At 40.7% G+C, this 16,634-nt stretch overlaps 1 protein-coding gene across 2 annotated transcripts; it reads left to right on the top strand.

Annotated features, from left to right (window-relative positions):
• Positions 1-4,394: 4,394 nt before the first annotated feature.
• Positions 4,395-16,597, top strand: terf2ip (telomeric repeat binding factor 2, interacting protein). 2 transcript variants are annotated; one of them, XM_071336895.1, is made up of 7 exons: positions 4,395-4,514; positions 9,669-9,998; positions 12,644-13,424; positions 13,626-13,741; positions 14,770-15,102; positions 15,308-15,484; positions 15,577-16,597. In XM_071336895.1, exons 2-7 carry the CDS (start codon positions 9,681-9,683, stop codon positions 15,820-15,822), a joined length of 1,971 nt encoding a protein of 656 aa, XP_071192996.1. In that variant the 5' UTR covers positions 4,395-4,514; positions 9,669-9,680; the 3' UTR covers positions 15,823-16,597. The 2 variants fall into 2 exon arrangements, with proteins under 2 accessions (XP_071192996.1, XP_071192997.1); XM_071336896.1 differs by having other exon boundaries at positions 15,308-15,488.
• Positions 16,598-16,634: the final 37 nt, after the last annotated feature.

Raw genomic sequence — 16,634 nt, 5'->3', positions numbered from 1 at the left:
AATGAAATTGGCTTCAACTCCCAGCTGTTCAGTGTGTCCCATAAATCAGGTAGGCCCATTTGTTCATCTGATGTGGGAGTGCCCTACAGTTAAATGCACTGGTGGAAAAAGTACCCAATCATCATACTTGAGTAAAAGTTAAGATACCTTAATAGAAAATTACTCAAGTAAAAGTGAAAGTCACGCAGTAAAATACTAGAGTAAAAGCTAAAAAGTATTTGGTTTTAAATATACTGAAGTATAGTATCAAAAGTTAATGTAATTGCTAAAATATACTTAAATATCAAAAGTAAAAGTATAAATAATATTAAATTCCTTGTATAAAGCAGGCGGCATCATTTTCTTGTTTTTTAAAATTTACGGATAGCCAGTAGTACTTTAGTACTTTACACCACTGCTTAAATGCTTTTGGGGCGAAGTTACACAATTAATTTCGAAGTGCATGAATTTAAATATTCAATGCTTTCCTTCTATTATGTTCCGAAAGAATGATAGCCTCTTGAATCTAAATCAGCCAGAGAAGATTACTGCTGGGGGCTTTAAAATGGCAACCACATCACTCTTTTCCATTTAACCAGTTGATACACTAACTATTAGAAGTTATAATGGGGACTGGGGAGGGGGGGAGGAGGTTATCTTTCATTTATTTGATTGTTGTTGTACCTGTAACTCCCACCTGAAAAATTTAAATGACAAAAAACAAAAAGTTGGTCACAAAACTAAATAAATCACAGAAGCAATAAGGCTGAAGGCAACTATAAACTAATAATTAATCGTTTTAATTCTTGCGGACGAATACAGAAACTGGTCAACAATAAAAAGTAATTAGTTACTCCAATGTCTTGTCTAATAAAATATAATAAAATCGGGATTATTACAACCATTGAGTTATACCTGTTTAATACTGATTTATAAACAATATATATATATTAACAGTCTCAACAGCTTCTAAACTCTTAAACACAGAGGGTATCTTAAAGGAACCAATTAAACACACAGAGGGTATGTTAAAGGAACCAATTAAACACACAGAGGGTATCTTAAAGGAACCAATTAAACACACAGAGGGAATCTTAAAGGAACCAATTAAACACACAGAGGGTATCTTAAAGGAACCAATTAAACACACAGAAGGAATCTTAAAGGAACCAATTAAACACACAGAGGGTATCTTAAAGGAACCAATTAAACACACAGAGGGTATCTTAAAGGAACCAATTAAACACACAGAGGGAATCTTAAAGGAATCAATTAAACACAGAGGGGGTATCTTAAAGGAACCAATTAAACACACAGAGGGTATCTTAAAGGAATCAATTAAACACACAGAGGGTATCTTAAAGGAACCAATTAAACACACAGAGGGAATCTTAAAGGAACCAATTAAACACACAGAGGGTATCTTAAAGGAATCAATTAAACACACAGAGGGTATCTTAAAGGAACCAATTAAACACACAGAGGGTATCTTAAAGGAACCAATTAAACACACAGAGGGTATCTTAAAGGAATCAATTAAACACACAGAGGGTATCTTAAAGGAACCAATTAAACACACAGAGGGTATCTTAAAGGAACCAATTAAACACACAGAGGGTATCTTAAAGGAATCAATTAAACACACAGAGGGTATCTTAAAGGAATCAATTAAACACACAGAGGGTATCTTAAAGGAACCAATTAAATACACAGAGGGTATCTTAAAGGAACCAATTAAACACACAGAGGGTATCTTAAAGGAACCAATTAAACACACATATCTTAAAGGAACCAATTAAACACACAGAGGGAATCTTAAAGGAACCAATTAAACACACAGAGGGTATCTTAAAGGAATCAATTAAACACACAGAGGGTATCTTAAAGGAACCAATTAAACACACAGAGGGTATCTTAAAGGAACCAATTAAACACACAGAGGGAATCTTAAAGGAACCAATTAAACACACAGAGGGTATCTTAAAGGAACCAATTAAACACACAGAGGGTATCTTAAAGGAACCAATTAAACACACAGAGGGTATCTTAAAGGAACCAATTAAACACACATATCTTAAAGGAACCAATTAAACACACAGAGGGTATCTTAAAGGAACCAATTAAACACACAGAGGGAATCTTAAAGGAATCAATTAAACACACAGAGGGTATCTTAAAGGAACCAATTAAACACACAGAGGGAATCTTAAAGGAACCAATTAAACACACAGAGGGAATCTTAAAGGAACCAATTAAACACACAGAGGGAATCTTAAAGGAATCAATTAAACACACAGAGGGAATCTTAAAGGAATCAATTAAACACACAGAGGGTATCTTAAAGGAACCAATTAAACACACAGAGGGAATCTTAAAGGAACCAATTAAATACACAGAGGGTATGTTAAAGGAACCAATTAAACACACAGAGGGAATCTTAAAGGAACCAATTAAATACACAGAGGGTATCTTAAAGGAATCAATTAAACACACAGAGGGAATCTTAAAGGAACCAATTAAATACACAGAGGGTATGTTAAAGGAACCAATTAAACACACAGAGGGAATCTTAAAGGAACCAATTAAATACACAGAGGGTATCTTAAAGGAATCAATTAAACACACAGAGGGAATCTTAAAGGAAACAATTAAACACACAGAGGGTATCTTAAAGGAACCAATTAAACACACAGAGGGAATCTTAAAGGAACCAATTAAACACACAGAGGGAATCTTAAAGGAACCAATTAAATACACAGAGGGTATGTTAAAGGAACCAATTAAACACACAGAGGGTATCTTAAAGGAACCAATTAAACACACAGAGGGTATGTTAAAGGAACCAATTAAATACACAGAGGGAATCTTAAATTAATCAATTAAACACACAGAGGGAATCTTAAAGGAACCAATTAAATACACAGAGGGTATGTTAAAGTAACCAATTAAATACACAGAGGGTATCTTAAAGGAATCAATTAAACACACAGAGGGAATCTTAAAGGAACCAATTAAACACACAGAGGGTATGTTAAAGGAACCAATTAAACACACAGAGGGAATCTTAAAGGAATCAATTAAACACACAGAGGGTATCTTAAAGGAACCAATTAAACACACAGAGGGAATCTTAAAGGAATCAATTAAACACACAGAGGGTATCTTAAAGGAACCAATTAAACACACAGAGGGAATCTTAAAGGAACCAATTAAACACACAGAGGGAATCTTAAAAGAATCAATTAAACACACAGAGGGAATCTTAAAGGAACCAATTAAACACACAGAGGGAATCTTAAAGGAATCAATTAAACACACAGAGGGAATCTTAAAAGAATCAATTAAACACACAGAGGGAATCTTAAAGGAACCAATTGCTAGCTATATGATGCCCCTTGATGTTTCAGTCATTATTTAAACCTCCTCCTATTTTGATTACAGGTTCAGTAGAACGTGTACTACAGGTGGTTAGAGCGTTCGTCAAGTAAACTAAAGGTTGCTGGCTCTAATCCCCGAGCTGACAAGGTAACAATCTGTCGTTCTGCCCCCTGAACAAGGCAGTTAACCCACTGTTTCCTGGTAGGCCGTCATTGTAAAATAAGACTTTGTTCTTCACTGAGTTAAATAAAATAAAAAATCTCTCATTATGTCCAGACACTCACTCACACTTTAGTTACTCACATTTCATTTAAATATTTTTTTTCCCATGAGGAGTCAATGGCTGCTCCCTTTCCCTACATGGTCCTATGGACCCTGGTCAAAACGTGTGTACTATATAGGGAATCGGGCCCCATTTGGGATGTGGTCATTCTTCTTCGGTAGGCTATGGCAGTGGGCATGATCTATTGGGAAACAGTATATGTGACACCTCATGATGTAACACGCACGTGTGTGTCCATGTGCTTCTCTCTGAGTGTGTGTACATGCGCTGTGTGTGTGTGTGTGTGTGTGTGTGTGTGTGTGTGTGTGTGTGTGTGTGTGTGTGTGTGTGTGTGTGTGTGTGTGTGTGTGTGTGTGTGTGTGTGTGTGTGTGTGTGTGTGTGTGTGTGTGTGTGTGTGTGTGTGTGTGTGTGTGTGTGTGTGTGTGTGTGTGTGTGTGAGAGAGAGAGAGATTCAGAACATCTCTAGATTGTTGATGACGGTAAATCCAGGGTCTAGAGTTTTATTACCTGCTCTGTCAGCAGGGGGGTATCTCATCCTAGCTAAAACAAACATTAAATCCCCTCTTAGTAATCAGAGCTCTGACAGGTTAGTGGGGGGGGGGTCAGTAGTCATACTCTGAGACGCTTCATGAATACGACCCATAATAGTCAGTAAATGAGCTGAGATTTGATTTACTTTGTCGCCATCTAGTGGTTGAAATCATTAAGCTAACGCAAGGTGGCGGTAGTCAGCAAACAGTAGGTCTACAACATGTTACGTTCCGTCCGTCGATGTAGAAGAAGAGTATGACGCATGCGCATTTCACCTCGGACGTGATATTTGAAAGTTGTTGGTATTTTCCGAGTTGGATGATCAATCTTTGAAAACATCAGGTAGGTTTTCTGCAACACTTGAACGAATTAATGTCTAGCTGTTTGATATGATTATCCGTTTTTTGTACTGCAGCTTCTATCCACAACTTTCAGTGTTTGCAAGCTAGCCACTAGTTAGCTAACGTTAGCTAGCTACCTACGGTACTGCCCCAGTATCCAAATATATTTATAGGTTACCCTTCTTGTCTGTGCAGTAGGCAATGTACAGCCTTACCTATGGATCTCAGGTCTATGAAATTGGTTATCAGCCTAATCAACGACACCTACAGAAAACAACTGAAGAGTTGTCACATATGATGTCACTTAGCTAGTAACGTTACTCCAATTTCACGGACCCAAGATACATAGGGAAGGCTGTACATTGCAATATGAATGTTCAATACACCATACTGGTGAGTTTAATGTGGCTCATTTCACATCGGTTTTAAATTTCTGCGGTAAATGCTACGACGCAAATACAACTTTTCACAGTTGTAATGTGTTGGTGTCAGTGAGTAGGCTGATACCCCATTTCATGGACCCAAGATCCATAGGGAAGGCTGTACATTGCAATATGAATTTCAATACGCAAAATAGGATGTATTGTGAGGTTTTTTCCCCACAGTTAAAGTTCCCTAATATGAGCTACGACGCAAATATTTGTGTAAACTTCAGAATTGTAATCTGGGTGTCACCAAGTACACTGATACCCCAATCCATGGACCCAAGAACCATAGGCAAGGCTGTACATTACGATATAAGTATGCCCCCACTACAATTCTGAAGTCTAATACATCCACAATCAACAATCAACAAAAACTGATTTAAAAAAAACTTTTTGTGTAAAAGGATTGTCTTATGTTTAATTTATATAACAACATTCCAACCTTGTTTAGCATTATCTAGACCAAATATGGCATGATTACACTATTTGTATCCGTTTGAATCACTTTCAATGGGGGACCTGAAGGCGAAACGCAAATTCCACTACAGTGTCTTATCCTTATTGTTACTAGCGTCACACAAGTGTTTGTCTCTTCTCTAACGCACAGGGCCCGGCTTCCCGATAGCGATATCATTTAGGTTTACGAGTGTTTTTAAATATGCATCTTTCCCTACGAGGGCATTTCCCAAAACTCCATGGAGAGAGCGAACGTCGTTGATGTGTCGATACTGACAGGATCGAAAGAAAGGCAGTGCTTTTCTCCATTCAAATGTTACCTTTGTTACCTTTTCATTAGAATTGTTCCACTATACTGAGGACGGATCAGCTCCTCGAGAGATACAGTATTATCACCTATGACTGCAAATATTGAGGCGGAGCATTGTAATGCTTATCCTATAATGCACCAAATCACGATTTAGCACGGTAACATTTGCACACATCATGAAATATCTTGAGACATAAATTTGACAGTAGCCTACAATTAGCAAAATATAACTCAATACGATTTAAATATATAGTCCAAAAGCCTGTACTGTGTGTATCTATTTGTAGTCAACTTCGTCAGAGAGGAAGAAGCGAGAGGTTTCACTCTCACGGCTCGTCAAAATCTGTCCAAAATAAGCCCAATGTGTTTCTATGTGCATGGAGTCAAGGAATCAATTATTTTGGAGTCAGCGAAGTCCCGTATGAAATACTTTGAGAAGTTAAATGAGAAGGAAATGCAAACTTTGTGGAAGAATTGAGGTACAGTAATGTAGTACAGGTCAGTAGTGGTAGGACAGGTCAGTAGTGGTAGGACAGGTCAGTAGGACAGGTCAGTAGTGGTAGTACAGGTCGGTAGGACAGGTCAGTATTGGTAGGACAGGTCAGTAGGACAGGTCAGTAGCGGTAGGACAGGTCAGCAGTGGTAGGACAGGTCAGTAGGACAGGTCGGTAGTGGTAGTACAGGTCGGTAGCGGTGGGACAGGTCAGTAGTGGTAGGACAGGTCAGTAGGACAGGTCAGTAGTGGTAGTACAGGTTCAGTAGTGGTAGTACAGGTCAATAGTAGTAGTACAGGTCAGTAGTACAGGTCAGTAGTGGTAGGACAGGTTCCGTAGTGGTAGGACAGGTTCCGTAGTGGTAGGACAGGTTCCGTAGTGGTAGGACAGGTTCCGTAGTGCTTAGCCATCTGAAAGGGACACCGTGAGACCCAAACCGTTGCTGGCAGCAGTGCAGTTGCGTTGTGAATTCACATGAAATTTTATCAATTTTTCTTATCATTAAAAAAGTATTAAATTGCTGTTTAAATGTTAAGAAAAAATGTCAATTTGTCACATCCCTAGTCAGATGAAGTTTGGTCCGAATTGGATGTTTTGGTACTATATTTACTAAATATGATCTGAATTCTATAAATTTAAAATGGCCAATTTGGATCAGTGAGCTTAATTTCCCCAAGATGATAACATTTAATAAGATGATAACATTCCACAAAATAAAGTTTCAGAAATACCAATATTATGTGTTTCTAACTACAGAAACAATTTCAGAACAATCTGAACAATATCTTGCTGGGATGACATGTAACAACAGTATTTTTATTTCTTCACTTACATATCTAATTTTCAATAGTTTCTTATCCAAATGACATATTGCCTACCTGTAAAACCATGTTAGGTCATTGACCCATTAGAATTGCACAGATTTTTTTCACATGACTATTTCCAGTTATGGGTGTTCTTTTCAATAGATCACTGTCCTGATGAGCTACAGGTCTACAGACAGGTGTTATGGGGTCTTTTAAATATGTATCCTTTTACAGCTGTGGTTATTTATTCAGATCAAATGTTCTATAGCTCTACATACAGATGGCTTTGAGCTCTAATACTGGAAAAATATTTTCAATATTGCACTTAAAAAAAAAAAAAAAAAATCCACTAGGTGGAGCCATTGACCACAGGAGCTCTTACCTTGTGGATCTATATTTTAAATGTTTTATTTGACGTTTATTTAAATAGGCAAGTCAGTTAAGAACAAATTCTTATTTACAATGTCCGGCCAAACCCGAACGACGCTGGGCCAATTGTGCGCCGCCCTATGGGGCTCCCAATCACGGCCGGATGTGATACAGCCTGGATTCGAACCAGGGTGTCTGTCGTGACGCCTCTAGCGCTGAGATGCAGTGCCTCAGACCACTGCGCCACTCGGGAACCCGCCAGTGGAATAATTTCCTTGTTAATTGTCTTCCCTTTGACCAACGTACTTGTCCATTCTGTCTGCCTTTGTTTTGATGAAGCCAGAAACATGGAGCAGTAGTACAGGTTCCGTAGTGGTAGGACAGGTCAGTAGTGCTTAGCCATCTGACGCACCGTGAGACCCTAACCGTTGCTGGCAGCAGTGCAGTTGCATTGTGAATTCACATGGAACATAGTTAATTTAAATCAAATATATTTTTCAATGACGATCTAATAATTAGTTAGCACCTTTTAGTCACATTACAGAGTTTGCGTTCACTTTCAGAAATCAGTATTTTCAAAACGCAGATAAAGAAAATCAGTGTTTTAAACCATACAACGTTGTTTTATATTGAAAATCCATTTTTTTTCTTCAATGGTGCAACTAGTTTTTCTTCACACAGAATACATTAGTGCAACACGTTCGGAAGAAAATAGTTTTCATCAGATGACAACAGAATTGCAACGCTATTTGGCTCGCAGTTACACATAAGTAAATTAGCTTATAATGTAAAAGCAATGTATTTTTTGTTGTTGTTGTTAAAACTATGCATATTTCTGTTTAGCCAGCTACATTTCCTAATGTTTTGCTTGAAGGTGATCTTGCATTTTAACTTGCTACCGGAGGAAAAACTACACCTGAGGACAAATAGCCTACACATCTCTGAGCTCTGTCTGGTGATCCAATGATGAGAGCAAAGATACTGTATTTAATCCAAGAGGGAAACGGGGATATCTAGTCAGTTGTACAACTGAATGCATTCAACTGAAATGTGTCTTCAACATTTAGCCCAACCCCTCTGAATCAGAGAGGTGCGGGGGGGGTGGCCTTAGTAGACATCCACGTCACCGGCGCGCTTTGTACAGTGGGTTATCTTCCTTGCTATGGGGCACAACGACAGATTTTTAACGTCGTCAGCTCTCAGCAACCTTTCGGTGCGACTATACCACGAAATTAGTCCTTTTACAGTCATGATTTGGAGAGAACACCGAATGAAGCCCAGCAGAATTTACAATAATAATCATTTTTGATCTGCGTTTAGGAAAACGCAGCAAGATATTTTGTCTTAGTTTTATCTTTCCTTTTCTGTGTGAGAAAAAAACCAAAGAATCCTGCGTTAATGTGACCCATTCATTGGTTGAGCGCCTTCCACTTCTTTCCATATATGGAAACGAATACTTCAAAATCGAGAGAAATCTGAAATACAACCGGTATGCATCATACCGGCTGTATTTTGAAAGTTATATATCTTGAAAACTTGATTGCTGACATGCAAAACATTTTGAAATGGATTAATGAAACAAATACCAAAATATCGTTTTTGGGATGGAATTTTCCTTTAAGACAGACCCTTAGCAGAGAGTGCATAATATTCCCCCATTGAAACCAACATAAACTCACTTTTTGAGAACGGAACGGCGAAAAGTTGTACCTTGCTCTTTACCATCATATGATTCTAGATATATCACTCTCATCATCCTAGGACCTTCAGTGGAAGAGGTATTGACAAGAAAACCCCAGAATATCTAACCAGGTAACCTAGTGGTTAGAGCGTTGGGCCAGTAACCGAAAGGTTGCTGGATCAAATCCCCAAACTGACAAGGTAAAAACCTGTCGTTCTGCCCCTGAACAAGACAGTTTAACCCACTGTTCCCCGGGCACCGAAAACGTGGATGTCGATTAAGGCAGTCAGTCCCCACAGCACCTCTCTGATTCAGAGGGGTTGGGTTAAATGCGGAAGACACTTTTCAGTTGAATACATTGTTGGATAACTGACTAGGTATCTTCCTTTCTTTTTCCCAATATCTAAACTGAAAAATGTTTACAGCAGTGTTACCGTTGCAGAAATAGAGATGCTAAGTTAGCTAGCTACTTCATCATCGTTTGCAGGCAGTTCTCTCCATGTAGCAATGTTTATTGTAGCTTCCTTATTCAAACAAATCAAACACTTGCTATTCTTTATCCGAACTTCATCCATATTATTGAAACTGCAGTTATTTTGTACTTTTTTCAATAGGCTCCTTCAACCATGTCGTCCAGATTAGGAGGTAGGTCCTCTCCCATCTCCCCTGTCCTGTTCCTGACGGTAGACGGTGAACCCATGCGATTCTTCCTGCGTCCCGGCCCCACCAAGGTTCACCTGCAGCCCATCATCAAGGCAGGCGGAGGCCTGGTGTGCAGGGCCCAGGAGCCTGGGGCTTTCCTACTGATAGACCCAGAGGAGATGGGGTCCGTTGCGGGTTCGGCAGCCCACTGGTACGTGTCCACCCAGTACATCCGGGACTGTATGGAGACGAATCAGCAGCTGGAGGTGGAGGATTACCGCTTCAAGCCTGACAACGTAAAGGTAACTTGATATAGAGAAGGGTTCTCCCCAGGATTGTTTAAACAAGGTTGTGGTGAGGGGGGGGGAGCTGCCGTAATTTACAGTGAGCTCCAAAACTATTGGGACAGTGACACATTTTGTGTTGGTTTGGCTCTGTACTTCAGTACTTTGGATGATAAAATTACTGAGGTTAAAGTGCTGACTTATTTGATAGTATTTCCATCCATAGTCATAGTCTCCCCATTTTTAGGGGACCATTAGGACAAATTCCCTTATATGTCTATTAAAGTAGTCAAAAGTTAAGTATTTGGTCCCATATTCCTAGCACTCAATGATTACATCAAGCTGGTGACTCTACAAACTTGTTGGATCCATTTGCTGTTTAAAAAAAAGTTGTGTTTCAATAGAAATTCATTGTAAATAATGTATTATGCCATTTTGGAGTCACGCACAAAAAAAAGGAATAGAATATGCTTCTAAACACTAATACATTAACGTGGATGCTACCCTAGTTACGGATAGTCCTGAATGAATCGTCAATAATGATGAACATCATACCCCCAAGACATGCTAACCTCTCACCATTACAATAACAGGGGAGGTTAGCATTTTATATCATACCCCCAAGACATGCTAACCTCTCACCTTTACAATAACAGGGGAGGTTAGCATTTTATATCATACCCCCAAGACATGCTAACCTCACACCATTATAATAACAGGGGAGGTAGGCATTTTATATCATACCCCCAAGGACATGCTAACCTCACACCATTACAATAACAGGGGAGGTTAGCATTTTATATCATACCTCCAAGACATGCTAACCTCTCACCATTACAATAACAGGGGAGGTTAGCATTTTATATCATACCCCTGTCGTGTCTTTGCTATCGTTAAATTGAAGACTTATAGTTTTTATCATAGATTCCTGTAATTAGGGATTACGCGATCACTTGAGTAATAACGTAATTAATTAACTATGAATTCGAGGGCACCAGGGAAAGTTATTAGATTACAAAGTTATAATTTCCCAATATAACCTTTCAGATATTTTCATATCTGATCAGTAGTCTTCTAATTAATGATTTATTTACTCTACCTTACGTCAGTCTCATTCCAAACGTCGTAAATCGTTGATTATCTGCACGAACCCAGTCTTCACTATGAGTCATCCATACATCAATTGTCTTAAATCATTTATTTATTACTAACTACTTAATTCACAGAAATGCATAAACAAACAAACAAACTTAAAATAGTTACATGAAATGATAGGAGAAATATGCCCTAGTGGGCTGAACCGGCATGGCGGCTGTTAGACAAAGGGAAAATGGCGTTCGACTAAGAATTCACTACAGAGTCCATAATTATAACAATTGACATGCTAATCCTTACACATGAACGCTCACTCATTCGGGAACAATTGCAATCAATATATATATAGTTACGCTCGGTGTGTGTCGTCTTGATCGTTGGAGAGAAGTTAGTTTCTGTTGGAGTGAAGTTAGTTTCTGTTGGAGATTCGTCGGTCTCTGTCTTGGCTATTGTGGATTGTTCAGAGTGACATTCTTTATAGAATGATTGTTTCGGCGGTTGTCTTTCTTCGCGTTCAATGATACCGAATTCCTAGCTGCAGACTAGTAGTCAATATCAAAGCTTGTTATTATTGGTATAAGAGTTTTAACCACGTGGTATAGAAAGTAATTCTACTCAACCTTCGTTCTCCTCCTTGGAGGATAAACATGGTCTGAATGGTAATTTCCTAAGAGTTGGCTTTTATTCAGATAGCAGAGAGGGGTGGTCCCATGGTCTCTGACCCAACTGGCTCAGGGGCGGTCCTTGGATTTAGTTCAAATACAACAGGGAGTTGTATTTTCCTTCATTAAACAGTTCAAAATCATATTACACAATTATACAAACAGTATCATACTCACTCATTCATTTTATACAACAAACAGGTGTAAACCTCATATCTGAGGTTATTATATAAACAGCGGTATGGTAATGTGGTCAACCCGTCTCTCCTGAGTTTCCCACATGGGGACAAATGGACATGTTAATAGCTGGGATCTTCACCGATCTTTCCTACTTGTGCAGGAATATGAAATATGTTCGTACCTCAAGTTCTGTGAGGTGGAAGAGAATTCCTTTGTCCTGAAAGTTTACCCTCTCTCTTAATACTGTTTGTGGTGGGGAGATTCTCAGGAATTTACGACATCTCTCTGTGATCACCGCATGGGTTGTGGTGGAAAGGGAGAGGCAGGGAGAGGGGGATGGGGTTTGCAGTACCCAAGCAGGCAACATCATGACACCCCCAAGGACATGCTAACCTCTCACCGTTATAATAACGAGCGGTTAGCATTTCTGGGGAGGTATGATATTTGTGCGTATGTAACTTCCTCACTCATCATGATTTTACGATTCATTCAGCAATATCCGTAATCATGGTAGCATCCACATGTAATGTAGTCGTGTTTAGAAACATATTCTATGACAGTCTGCAAACCTCATTGTCATTGTATCATTTTAAAAGGGCTGGAGTAAAGAGCCTAAAAATAAAATTGTGTCACTGTCCCAATCATTTTTGGAACTCAATTGTTGTGTCATAGTAGAATGACACTTCAATAATCTCTCTCCCTATATATGTGTGTGTGTGTGTACAGGTGAACGTCCAGACCAGGTCAGAGAAACAGAGCGTAGGTAACAGGGGACGCATGTGCTACACTCTGAAAGAGGATAAGGCCATTATGACGTACATCTGTGAGCACAAGCGTGAGTCGCGTGGGAACAGGGTATGGCAGGAGATGGCGAAGAATGGTCTGACCTGTCACAGCTGGCAGTCGATGAGGGACCGTTACCTTAAACAGCTCATTCACAGACAACCTGAGATTCGGGACAGCAGGGGAAGGAACAAAACTGTCGCTACTGCTGCTTCGGAGGAGAACGGAGGGAACTCGTCTGAGAAAGAGAGAGAGAAAGACATCCCAATACAGACCTCGTCACTTCAGAAAGACTCTCCACAACCTGATATTAGTACGCCGTTGGCCCAAGAGTCTGACGCCTCAAAGACTTCCTCTGAATCCCAACTCCCTCAGGCATCATCATCATCATCATCAGACACTGGTCTCCAACTCCCACAGATGTCCCCTCAGAAAGACCAGGCTCAGTGCTGTCCTGAAGGACCGGGAACAGAGGAATCAACTGTGGAACCAGAGAGAGATCCCTCGCCCCAGCTAGAGCCACCAGCAGACCCTGCCCAGTCTGACACTACAACACCACAGCGGGTCCCTTCTAAGAGACTCCACCAGCCCTCTCCTCCTGGGGGCAAACACACACATCCCCAGACTGAGGAGGCAGCAGCCATCCCGTCACTTAAAAGAGCCAGGTTAAATAGTGGAGCAGTGGCAGAGGTCCTGGAGAAAAGGGATTCAGCTGTTACGTCAGGTAGGCTTAGGGTTGAACAACTGATAGGACTACCCCTCTCTCTAGATATCTCCATCTGTCTGTCTCTCTCTCTCCTCTCTCCTCCCTCCTCTCTTCTCTCTCCTCCCTCTCTCTCTCTCCACAATCTCTCTGTCTCTCTCACTTTCTCTGTCTTTGTCTCTCTCTCTGTTAGTTATAACATTGATCTTGTTCTTGCTTCAGGAGAGAAGGCAACAACCTCCAACACGACAGAGGGGCAGCTGGGAAAGAAAAAGGCCAACAAGCGAAAACTGGGCATCCTCGAGAGTGCAGTTAGAGAATTCGAGGGGTCAGATGAGGTATGATAATCTGTGACACCTAGGCTAGTTATTACACATGTAGGACCTAGAATCAGGAAGAACTCTGTCCTCCAATCGCTGATGTTTAGGACCTAGAATCAGGAAGAACTCTGTCCTCCAATCTCTGATGTTTAGGACCTAGAATCAGGAAGAACTCTGTCGTCCAATCTCTGATGTGTAGGACCTAGAATCAGGAAGAACTCTGTCCTCCAATCTCTGATGTGTAGGACCTAGAATCAGGAAGAACTCTGTCGTCCAATCTCTCATGTTTAGGACCTAGAATCAGGAAGAACCCTGTCGTCCAATCTCTCATGTTTAGGACCTAGAGTCAGGAAGAACCCTGTAGTCCAATCTCTGATGTGTAGGACCTAGAATCAGGAAGAACCCTGTAGTCCAATCTCTCATGTTTAGGACCTCTATAGTCAGGAAGAACCCTGTCGTCCAATCTCTCATGTTTAGGACCTCTATAGTCAGGAAGAACCCCGTAGTCCAATCTCTCATGTTTAGGACCTAGAATCAGGAAGAACCCTGGAGTCCAATCTCTCATGTTTAGGACCTCTATAGTCAGGAAGAACCCTGTAGTCCAATCTCTCATGTTTAGGACCTCTATAGTCAGGAAGAACCCTGTAGTCCAAACTCTCATGTTTAGGACCTCTATAGTCAGGAAGAACCCTGTAGTCCAAACTCTCATGTTTAGGACCTCTATAGTCAGGAAGAACCCTGTAGTCCAAACTCTCATGTTTAGGACCTCTATAGTCAGGAAGAACCCTGGAGTCCAATCTCTCATGTTTAGGACCTAGAGTCAGGAAGAACCCTGGACAGATTGGGAAAACCTCCTGTTCTCACTCATACAGAATACAAAAGCTGACTGTATGTATTGTTTAGCCTGTTGAACATGGATCTGTATTTAAATGTCAGTGGTTGTATTCATTAGTGCACAATGTAGCAAAAGGTTATGCAACAGAAAATGAAAGCAAACGTTACTGTCTGTTTGGTTCCTAGTACTGACAGTTGTTTCTTGTTCCTAGTCAGGGGATGAGGATGACGATGAAACTCCAGACCTGACTGAGATTGCTGGCCCTCCCCCTGCACCAGTCCCAGGACCAGGCCGGGAGACCCAGACACCAGTAGCTGCCCCCCAGACAGAGAATATCTCTGCTCAGATACAGCCCCAGCCTGCTGCCCAAGAGAAGAGCTCAGAGACCCAGCCTGAGGGCCAACTACCTGATGCCAGTGGCCCCGCAATGAGTGGATCGGCCCCAAATGCACCTGCAACGAGTATCCATGTCCCGAAAGACCCTGCTATCCCGTCCACTTCTGCAGTTCCTCACCTGTTCCTGTTTGAGCGTGACTCCCAACAGGTAAGAAGGGACAGACTCCATTGAGGTTTTTCAATAACTTTTTTTTTTAGCTTCAGTGATGCTGTTTTTATTTAACATTGTGTTTTTGGTTCTTTTCCCTTTTTACTGTTTCTTGTTTGCTTTTACTTCTTATTATTTTACGGTAAAATGTGCGGCGATTAAAAAAAATAAAAAATGCTTTGATTTGTTTTTGATACGATTTGAGGCGGAGGAAGAGGAGCCTTCCCAGGCCTTCACCCAACTCCAGCTCCAGGAGGCCAAGCAGCTGGTCCTCAGCCTGATGAGGGAATCCAAACTGGGGCTGGTCGCTGTCACCAAGGCACTCCTGAAAAACAGTGGAGATGTCTCCGCTGCCCTGAGAGACCCACTGATGATGCCTAACGTAGGTAGGTAGGGGGGGGGGAGTTAATGAACAGAAGACACGTATTGTTCACTGTAACACATGAACACTAAAGGTACATTGTATTATTGTAGGGGACGGAGTTCGGCAGGGCCCTCGATGGGAACGTCATGACGACCGCCTGTTGCTGTCAGCTGATCCTTCGGAACTCCAGAAGAAGTTTGGGGAAGAGGGCGTGGCCAAGAGGATGGCGTTCCTCGATGCAGAGTGACATTGGGGGTTCAATAGTATGCGACGTTGTGTTGTTCAGAACAAACCATCGCACGTTTCCACCCCCCAAAAATTATACGCACCGTTCTTCAACATTCTTTGAGGTATGATTGCTCCCGTTTGGTCGGTGTGGCCTGATCAATATGGGTCCGGCATTACCATTTTAAAATCGCAAAATTTCATGCAGCACAATAAACAATCGCACCTCTGGGCTAACAATAATTACAATGTTGTTTTCCGACTGAACGCGTTCCTGTGTTGTATTAACCAAATAGATAAAAACAGGAAGGACTACCTTAGCCCTTGATCATGACTGGCAGTTCAATTCTATTATAAAATAAGAGTCCTTGGACGAAGGCGTCTTCTGTACGGGAGAGTTTTGTTAAGAGTCCCGACGCTCGGTCTGAACATTTAACACGCATCGTTTTGCAGTACGGTTTTGGAAGCATAAGGACGTATGAAATTATTTTTGACGTGATATGAAAGTAGGAGGGATCTATTTTTCTAGAACCGTACAGCAATTGAGAATCGATTCAGGTTTAGACGGGAGTATTTGGCTGTTCTGGCTTCCACAGCCACTTCACCTTTAAACAGAACATGTGAGGTCCTTGGACTAAGGAGTAACGTTGGGCTCATTATAGTCAGTCCATTATTGGGCTAGGAAATGCCATGTAAGATAGCACATTTTAACTTGTAATATTTTAACTTTTGTAATGTGTCTGTGGAATTCAAAATGTGCTATTTTTTTTGCAATAGTAAACAATAGTAAACATGTAATAGTAAACAATAGTAAACATGCTACATATGTGAAATATACTGTATGCATATGATGATTTGTGACAATCTGCCATTGTAATAAAATAACTGATGTAATTCGCTTCATAAGTTATATAACTTGCTTGTTTCCTGCAGCCAATTTAGT

This window comes from Salvelinus alpinus, chromosome 12 (genome assembly GCF_045679555.1).
Source record: "Salvelinus alpinus chromosome 12, SLU_Salpinus.1, whole genome shotgun sequence".
NCBI classification, from domain to species: Eukaryota; Metazoa; Chordata; class Actinopteri; order Salmoniformes; family Salmonidae; genus Salvelinus; species Salvelinus alpinus.
This window is presented reverse-complemented; position numbering and strand designations above follow the sequence as displayed.

Bases quoted from the DNA above. Each gene is read 5' to 3' on its own strand.
- terf2ip (XM_071336895.1), top strand. From the start codon at position 9,681: ATGTCGTCCAGATTAGGAGGTAGGTCCTCTCCCATCTCCCCTGTCCTG. The intron at 9,999-12,643 runs GTAACTTGATAT...GTGTGTGTACAG, and splicing joins TCAAGCCTGACAACGTAAAG to GTGAACGTCCAGACCAGGTC. The intron at 13,742-14,769 runs GTATGATAATCT...TCTTGTTCCTAG, and splicing joins AATTCGAGGGGTCAGATGAG to TCAGGGGATGAGGATGACGA.